Raw genomic sequence first — 9,811 nt, forward strand, 5'->3', positions numbered from 1 at the left:
CCATCTTCACAGCCAGCAATGGCAAATGGAGTCTTCCTCATGCTACATCCCCCTGATTCTGACACTTCTGCCTTCTACCTTCCATCTTTTAAAGACCCTTGTGATTACACTGATCCCAGCCAGATAATCCAGTATGATTTCCCCATCTGAAGATCAGGTGATTAGCAACTTCAATTCCATCTACAACCTTAATTACCTCCTACCATGCATGGTAACATATTCACAGGTTCTAATGAATTGGATATTGGCATCTTTGGGGGCTATTATTCTGCTACTGTGCTAAGTTTTAACAGAACTGCCATATTCTATTTGTGGCATTTCTCTAACCATCCAGTATTTCTAATCTTTCTGTTCTCTATACCAGACATTGGGCAAATATTTCCAAAGATTCCAGGTTTATTATAAGCTGCTACGTAGGTAAATGTGATAAAGCAGACCGTGTACTATAAATTACATTCTATTTTGAATTATTCTCATTTAGTTGGACGGTCTCCTGAAATTTGGGAAAAGGCTTTTGTTCTAGTTATGTATTATTTTGCAACTAACCACTTAGTAGCTTAAGAGAATGAAAATATTTTGCACACAAGTGTGAAATTTGGGCTGGGCTCAAATTTCAGCTTGTCTCTAAGTGGCATCAGCTAGAGTGGGTTGAAGGCTGGGGCCTTGCTAACATGTTTGTCAACTGATGGTGGCTGTTGGCTGGGGCCTAGTGGCTCTGGCAGGTAAAATACCTACACATGGTTCCCAAGGGCCAGCATTTGGGGAGAGGGAGGGGGATGGGGAGGGGGAGGGGGAGAGGGAGGGGGAGGGGAGAGGGAGGGGGAGGGGGAGGGAGAGGGAGAGGAGGAGGGGGATCCAGATCGAGATCGAGATCATAGAACAGGAAGGTGTAGCGGTCACCTTTGACTGTCTGGCCTGCATTCACTTAATGAAGGTAGTCACAATGCCCCACCTAAACTCAAGAGGAAGAGAGAGATATTCTGCCCCTTGTTTGAAGACAGCAAGGTTGTGGAGGTGCATCAGCGCCAGAAGTAACTTTGCAGTCATTTTTTTAAAACTATGATTTATCAGTTTTTCTGCCAATTTTCCATTTTCTCTCTTCATTCTTGTTTTCACCTATTTCTTGGTTTCTATTTAGCTCATTTACATAATTACTCTTTTTAGGTCTCCTTTTATCATCTGCCCTTCCACGTCAACATTAGCCCAACTCTCGAGTTGGCAAACAGTAGTTTCATAAGGTGATAGAAAAGGACCATAGGACATCCACAAAGGAGAAGCCTAACTGGTGGTACCAGGGATTAAGCAACCAGTTAGGACTAACAAAAAACAGCAATTTCATATGCTTCAACTTAAAACTTGCTGCCTTTCTAGTCAGAAAAAGGTACCACAGTCTGCTATCAGAAGAGAATGATTTCCCTCCAACTCCAGATTTCCAATAGGTAGGAGTGTCCTGCAACAAATTTTGCCTTTCTCCATCACTCCCCTTACTCATGCTGAGCCAGGGATGGTGGAGTGACATCTGGTACCCTTAGAGAAACTAAGTTAGGCAGTCTTCTCTTGGTGCCTCCCATTTTCCACATGGGGCCAGTCTAGCTGTAGGAGCAGGCTCTTTCTTCAGGTCCAAATCCCATTAAGGGGAAAGGTTGCTGGTTTCTGAGAGTCCACTCAGGCCCCAACATCCGGGTTAACCATCTAAATTTCTGATATTGTTCCACCTAAACATTTAAACTATGAAGGAACTATCAATAAGTACTTATCACAACAGAAACAAAATTATACCCCCAAACATCCATGAGTCAAAAGCTGCAATGTCAATTAGACATCATAAAATCCTAGACCTTCTTTTGAATGACTAATCTGCACTAACTGCATTCTTTTCATTCCACACATACTTTGGCTGCTGTGAAACGTGTGTTCATTTGCAATATATATGTTTCATTTTTTAAAATTCAGGGCTTAAAATTAATATTGCACGTGAACAAACTGATTAGAAATCAACAACACTATACTTTCATTTTCATCTTTCCTTGACTACCAAACAGAAAATCTCCACAATTAGATGTCTGCTAAGAAGAAAAAAAGGGGGACCATTATCCAAGGACACAGCAAGTTTGGTCAGGTATTTCAACATGGTGGAAGAGTAGTCAGGTTTTAATTGGACTTATTGAGCTCACCCACAAGCTACAACATTCTTTACCTCAGCAGTGTGGTATTCAAAAGAGGGGGGAACTACAAAGTTAGTTTTTACCTTTGAAGACATCAAATGAATCATGTCCAGTTTCATCCTGTTAACTGAATGCTCCATGATAGAAGTGCACATATCAACACTAGTTAGATTGATATAAAAATAAAATAGATTCTACACCCCAGCCCCAACTTAGTTTATAGAGCTACTTAAAATAGAGAGCAGGCTTCTGATTTGCTAGTATTTTCCTCCTTTTCTTATCTCTACTATGTTAGAAACCACTTTCTCCAGACAGTTCAAGGTCCGAAAGTGATTATGTATAACCCTGTTCAGAACCAGGTGACAAGGACATTCTCCAATCCAAATTCTTACCAGTTTGAAGTTGGGTGCACTAGCACATATATTTTTTAAAACTGCAAGGCAAAGGACTCTGCAAAAAATTGAAGGAAGTAATAAAATGTAAGAAAAAGCATTAAAAGGTACAAAAATACTCCTTTTAAAAATAGAGAATGCCAAAACAGGAAGGACTGAGGAGCTAGTTGTGGTTTTAGCCTGTCTCATTTAGACAGATGCACGACTATTTGTTTTCTCTTTTAACTTCACCAAAAAGCTAAAACAGAAAACAGCTAATGAAATACAAGTGAGGTGAAATCTTCTACTGAAGCTGCCATAGCTTATCTGCCACCACCAAAGCACTGAATAGCAAGCAGCTGGGTGAGTTCTGTGTACAGATATTTTTTTTGTTTTTCCTTACTTCAAATTTCATTAAGTAGATACCACTATTCAGTGGAGCATGAGGAATGTGGAAATGGGGAGAAAAACTATAGAATCCTCATTTGAAACCAGAAGAGACCTTAAAGCTTGAGCTGCTTTTACTTTCCTTTTTTAGTGGGGGGAGGGGTAACTATGGATTGAGACCAGGGCCTTCACACTGAGCTACATCTCAGCACCTTTTCATTTTTTTTTTAGACAGGGTCACTCTAAGCCACTAAGTTGCCTAGACTGGGCTTGAACTCATGATCTTCCTATAGTCACCCATTTATTTCCTTTCTATTGTCTTCAGATCCTTCATGTGTCCTGAAAGCCAGAGAAGCAGGACAGGAGAGCAACTGGATCCTCCACTAATTTACCTTCCCATTCAAGCTCTGTCTTGAACTGCAAAAGGCTTTACGTGCAAATTTATGGAAAGTCCACTGTGCATGTCCAAGACCTATCCACAGTCCCCCACCAAGCCTCAGGCCTAGCAATGTACACATCAACAACCCATCAACTATTGGAAGGAAAACTCCAGGGCAAGTGCCTATGAGGTCCCTGGAATGTGCTCAGGGCCATTTGGATAGGAAACTCTGGAAGTCCAGATACCCATAGTGTGGTTTAGAAGTAGAGGCACAAGCTCTGGGCATTCACAAGCTCTTGGCTCCATGAAGGAGTGTCAAAGCCTTAGGACAGAGAGAAGGTCCTCTGCAGTGGAGGCCCAGGGTATGATCCAATGGCTGTGTGAGCCCAAGGATGCTACTGGCTTCCTGAGATAGGAATGGCTATTGGTACTAGACTATCATCATGTTTATTTCTGTCAGAAAGTTCTATATGGCTACAAATGAACTAGTGGCCAAGTCAAGTGTCTGGAGTAGCTCAAGAACAACCTTTAAATTTCCGTGAGTTATTTTTTAACGGAGTTGACTTTAAAAGAAAAAAATCATTTCTAGTTTAAGTTATCATGGTAATTAAAGCAATTAATCTTTGGCCCGAAACTACATAAAGTTTTAAACTTTAAAAAGACTGTATTTAATTTTAAAAGACCAACCCAACATCTCACGTTTTTAAAATTTCCAATAACTTCCAAACTTTTTCATTAGTTGGGAGCAAAAAAGTTACCTCCAAAATTTTAGAGGAAACATTCCTTCTGTCATTCATTATTTTATCCAAACCTCTTTAAAATAAGTCACACAAGGATATAATGGTTGTTTAAAAAAATTTTTTTACTAGATGACCCACACAAAGATAAATGCCTTTTTAGAGAAATAGATGGTATAAGGTTTGAGCCTTAATTCCAGTAGAAGAGAGAGACAAAAAAAGAGGAAAGGAGGGGAAGGGGGATTATTTCCCAAATGATTTATGTCCAGCAACTAAAAATAAGGGCAAATGATGAGGCATAAGCAAATGACAATCATTTTCATCTTTTAAAAATCTGTCAACAGTAGATTAGCTTTCAAATTGTTCCAAAATATAATAATCTCAGCTTCAGTGCCATGCTAACAAATTGTGTTCTCATTCAGAGAGAGTAAGTTAGGCCAAATCACCAAGGAACATTGTGCAAATACTAAATGTGAATATCTCTGTGTGAGCAAAACCAGGCTTTCTCAAAAGCTACAATGTGAGGTTTTAATGTAGAAAATTCTTATCAAATGTAAATATCTGGAAGGTAATCGATGCAATCAGAGCTGTTCCTTTCTGTACAGTTCATCTATCTGACGCTCCCTTCAGTCACGAACTGTCATGGGCCACTGTGGAACAGCTTTTCTCTCCCAGAGCCCTCTGAGGACAAGTGCCACACAATATATTCAACTTCCCAAAGACTTTTCACTTATTACTTTGCCTCAGAAATTGAGCACATTTGTAAATAGCTTGAGAAGTTTAAATCTTCTTGGAGATTTGTCCTGGTTTTGTTTTTATAAATTGATCTTGACTAAAATACTTCCAGTGGAATAGTACTAAGCCTAGGAAACCTTCCTGGGTCATTAAATGTTTACTGCTCTGTAACTGTAAGCATCATTATTTCTAGGTCAGAATCACTATTTCTGTGTAAAAACACAATTACATGAAGCAGTATTTTCAAAAATATAGTAACTGATAACTCATGATTTAGTTTTGCTAGCTACATCTACATTTCTGTATTCTATATATCACCAGAATTTTCTGAATACAACTTGCTATTAACATCTCAAAGGTTTTGCTGTCATTTTAATTTTGGTATTAATTCAGGTTCCTCCTCATGACCTTAAGGAAATAGTTTAACTATAATTTCATATATGTAATAGAAATGAAAGTGGACATATTATCCAAAGCCTCATATTTTCATGGAGGAGGGAATGGAGACGTAACCAATGTCTAGAGTAGAAGAGTACCTTAAGAAACTTCTAGGTGTCAAACACTCTATATGTATATCATCTCATATCATTCTCAGTGGAACACCATAAAGTAAGCATTTGAATTATTATGCCTGATTTCAAATGTGGCAACAGGCTAGGAGATTTAAGTACACACTAAGTGGTAACAAGAGGGTTTGTATACACAATTTTCTGGATCCAACGTCCTTGTGTTTCTTTCTACCATGTGGCTTTAGTAGATTCCTTTACATTTTTGCCTGCCCTTTGATATTTTAAAGGGAACACAAAGCAAGAGGCTGCCTACTTTATTTTTGGCGCTGCCCAGCTTTATCTTTGTATATTAATGATTAACTTTCTCTGGTAACTGCCAGGCAACCCAGTCTTGAGACTTCATTTTTTTTCACTGCTGCAAAAAGCTGATAATAGAAGAGCTGCCTCTTCTGAACCACACACATGCGCACACAGGCTCACATGCTCATCTTTTTAAACTGTAAAGTTATACGGATTTAAAATTCATGCCCTGTGTTCAGAGAATGCCCCATGGTTTCAATATTGAAAACTGAACTTGATTTGACATTTATCTCAACACAAATAATGAAATAAAGAAAATGTAGAGCTCTGCATTTTGCCTGGCCCACCGTCTCTGTAGAGCATCATAAAGGTATCTAAAAATCATACCTAAGGGCCCTATGGCAGCCTTGAACAGATGTGCTGTGTACAATTGCAGACTGGGTCACTGAAAACTGCAATATTGGACACTTCTCCACAAAGCTTAGCACTTTGTTGAGAACTACTGAAAACTGGCATTACCCCATTACCCATGTTACAATACATTATTTCCTAAGGTCAACACATCTTTCAAAGATCTTGCAAGATGTGTCCTTTAGTATTAGCTGCTATTTCTTTGCAAATTTTTACTTCTCAATGGTCAGGTGAAATTTCAGCCTTTAGTGTACTTTTATGCCTCAAAACCTCAGCTTGTGTTTGAGTTTCTTTAAAAAAATTCAAAATGTTAATGAAGAACTCCTATAAGCATGCCAAATTTTTTAAAAGTTACCATATTTGGAACTTCCCAAATACTTTGAACTGTTTTGTTGAGGTGTATAATCCTCTTTTGGTACTTAATTAGAAATAAAGCCTGGGAGTAAGTCTCATCAATAGCTATGTTCCAAACAAAACTAAATACTCGCAGAGATGAATATCCACCTTGAATACCAAAGAGAAAAATAAAATTAACCTTTGGTGGAAAAAAATTTATTTTTATTTAATGTTTAAGCCATTCGCTGGCAGATTAAAGCAACAAATTCTTGTCCAGTTTAGTTAACACGTTTTTATTTTTAGAATAAATCTACATCTGGATTAAAAAACATTTTAAATAAATTTAAGACATAACAACAGTAGAACCCTTCATCATTCTATGTACAACACAGATAGAATGTCAGTTGGTTCCATTTCTGATGAATCCACTTTCTCATAACGTTATTATTTTTCACTGGCTGAGTGGCAGGCTTCATACAAGTTTCGTACAAGGCGGTGCACTGTCAGCTCACACACACTGGAGTGGGGGCAGGATCCTGTGAAAGGGATGGGGTAGGGTGCCATAGGACTGCTGTACAGTGTAACAGAAAATCATTAATAAAGTAGTACCGGTTACCGACAGTGCTGTTTGTGCGCTTATCACAATGGAATCGCTTAAGTTTCAGAGCAAGGAGGGGATTTGAAATACTTAAGACAGGGCCACTGTTACAAAAAGAAATAGTGCAAACAGGAAAACTGACGAAATCCTAGCAACACCAGGGCCTCAGCCGGCTCAACAGCAGGGCGGGCAGGAGATTGCATTCCCCGCCTTCCCCAGCACCAGGCTTCGGGCTGTGATCTCAACTGTGGCAACCCAGCGCCCCGCCCTGGCAAGGCCCCTTTCTCAGGTCCTTTACCTCCAGAAATTAGAAGAGAAAAAAAAAAAAACACCAAGAAAGGCACAGGCTGAATGTGGGGCATCAGATCAGTCCCATTCCTACCAATACAAATACAGTCCTCTCGTGGGGGGGGGGATCCTCGAGCCCCCCCCCCGCCCACCAGAACTTTCCTCTTCTTGAGGAGGCCCTCTCCTCCACATACTCCCCGAGTCCCCTGCACATACACAGCCCAACTTTGCAGTTGCCCCTCGCGCCCCACAGCCAGGAAGAAAATAGCTTTGAGGAAAGAAGAGGATGAGAGACGCCCAAGAGGGTGCTGGGGAGCCACAGGCGGACCGCCTCAGTGGCCCCAATTGCCAAAGCCGATCTCCTGCTTGTATCTGTTGGTGAGGATGTTGGCTTTGCGGGTGAGTTTGGAGAGCACAGTGTGCAGCCCGCGAAGGTGGTAGTGGAACTGCTGCTCCAGGTCTTCCTCGCCGGCATCCTCGCTCTCCAAGGGGCTCAGGTCCACGAGGATGTCCTTGGACTTCCAGGCGTTGCTCTCCTCGCTACCTGCTGGCGGGGACGGCGGCTGGTGCAGGACTCCCCACTCGATATCGTTGCGAATGGACTTTAGCAGCACGTAGTGGCTGTACATGTCCCGGGAGGGTGCGAAAAAACTGCCGTTGGCGCTGCCCGGGCTGGGAGCCCGAGGACTTCGCTCCTCCAAGCAGCTGCCACTGCCGCCTACCTCCACACCGACGTCGTTGTCTAGCTCAGGCTCAGCCAGGGGCACGTCGCGCAGCAGGCTGGGCACCATCACCGTCTGGTCCATGTTGTTCACGGCGCCAATGAAGCGATTCATGGCGTTAAAGAGCGAGTGCTTCTGGTTATAGGTGTCGCAGATTTGCATCATGACAGCTGCCGGGAAGCCAAAGCACAGGGGCACAGGGGCAAAAGGTGGTCGGCCCGGACTTGGGGGTGCCCGCCTTCACGCGCTCTCCGAGGCGAGGCCTGCACCGGGAGCCTGGTTATAGCAGCTGAGGCAGGATTCCCGACTCCTCCTACGCCCTCTCCAACTCTCCTCTCGCTGGCAGCCCGGCCCTGCGTGTCGAGCGGCTTCTCTCCCTTGGAAGTCCGGAAGCTCCCGACGGTGGTGGGTCGAGCCTCGGCCTGGTTAGGAGACAGGGAGGAAAGAAGAGATTGCTCACCCCATTAGGCTGCTCAGCACCCCTACCCGCATGCTCCTCCCTCCCGGGCTACTGATAGCAAGGGATGGCGTCGGGGTGCTTCCCGAGACCAGGCGGTCCTACCTCTACACCTCTCAGAAGAGGGCCTCGGAGCAAAGGGGATCTTCTCCCTCACCCCCACCTCTCCCTCCGAAAAGCCTGAGCTCAATCAACCATGCTGGCCTGGACGGATGGGGAGGGGCACCCACCTCCTCTTTGGTCTTGAGATCCCCTGCTCCTTGGCAGCTCACTGTTCTCTCTGCCAGCAGTTGCTGTCCCCCAAGGGCACTGCGGTGGTCAGTGGCTGAAGTGTGACTGCGGGAGGCGGTGTCTGCGTCGGCCCCCTACCCATCCCAGGTGTTCAATTTATAGTCCGGGAAATATGTCGCCGGTGCCCAGGGCCACCCCCGGTGTCTCCTCCTCCAGCCTCCCCCAGCAGCGCCTAGATAAAAGGCCCCAGCCCAGAGGGCCGCGAGTAACACTGGCCCGGCCCCTTCTACAGCTGGGGCGGGGCGCGCCAGACCAGCTCCGCCTCTCGCCTGAAACCCGGGCAGAGGGCGGGCGCCGGGGCAGGACAGGGCAGAGAGGGATGGAACAGCCGCGCCCAGCCAGCGCCAAGCTCAGGGCAAGCCGGTTTGGGGAGGGCCAGGCATTGCGCGGGTTCTGAAGGGGCCGGCGTCCCAACCCCAGAGGGCGGGCTGGCGCGGGGATGGGTAGGCGGGCTTGGAGCGCGCTCCCAGGGTGGAATGACCGGAATGCACGTGTCTGGGTTGCAAAGTGAGCCCCTCCACCCTGAATCCAGAATGGCCGCAGCAAGGAAGCTGAAGCCACGGTTTATTATTAGCCATCAGGGAAGAGGGACCAGCATCTGCCCCGACTCCATCCCGGGACCCTTATGTAAGCTGGACATGCCGGGCGCACGTGGACGCGTAGTGCTCCAGCCCTGGCCCAGCGCTTGGTCAGCAGCTGGGGGAAGGGAGATCACAGGCTTTTGCCTTCCTCCAGGCAGCGCCTTTCCTTAATTTTCCTAAGATCGCTGCCAGGAGTGAAGAGCGACTTACCATCAGATCTACAATTTTTTTTCCAGAGAGCAGAAGGTGGGAATGGAGAGAAATTATGTTGGAAATCCCAACCAGGCCTTGTGGTCTTTTGGCTGGCAAAAGGCTAGGAGAGGGCTACAGTAGTTAAGTCTCCTGTTACGTGTCTTTCATCGTTTAACAGAAACGTAGGGATGTGTATTCAAAAACTTTGTGTGTGCGGTGTTCTTTTTAAAAGGCTAGTCTTTAAACATAGGATCATTTAATAGAACCTAATCTAGGCACCAAATCCCTGGACGTAACTTTAAAGATTTACACCTTAAATTTCACTTTGAGACTTCCAAACCACGGCCCCTTT

At 44.4% G+C, this 9,811-nt stretch overlaps 1 protein-coding gene across 1 annotated transcript; it reads right to left on the reverse strand.

The window, feature by feature from the left end:
* Positions 1–6,607: 6,607 nt before the first annotated feature.
* Positions 6,608–9,146, reverse strand: Mid1ip1 (MID1 interacting protein 1). Its single transcript, XM_004850024.4, has 2 exons — positions 8,626–9,146; positions 6,608–8,360 (listed from the first exon to the last, which is right to left on the reverse strand). The coding sequence occupies exon 2, from the start codon at positions 8,101–8,103 to the stop codon at positions 7,549–7,551; it is 555 nt and encodes a 184-aa protein (XP_004850081.1). The 5' UTR covers positions 8,104–8,360; positions 8,626–9,146; the 3' UTR covers positions 6,608–7,548.
* Positions 9,147–9,811: the final 665 nt, after the last annotated feature.

The sequence above is a fragment of the Heterocephalus glaber genome, unplaced genomic scaffold, assembly GCF_053883595.1.
Source record: "Heterocephalus glaber isolate CG9 unplaced genomic scaffold, H.glaber_assembly_v1.0 deba00001547, whole genome shotgun sequence".
Lineage (NCBI taxonomy): Eukaryota > Metazoa > Chordata > Mammalia > Rodentia > Bathyergidae > Heterocephalus > Heterocephalus glaber.

Excerpts from the sequence above, each read along its gene's own strand:
- Mid1ip1 (XM_004850024.4), bottom strand. The coding sequence starts at position 8,103 with ATGATGCAAATCTGCGACACCTATAACCAGAAGCACTCGCTCTTTAAC.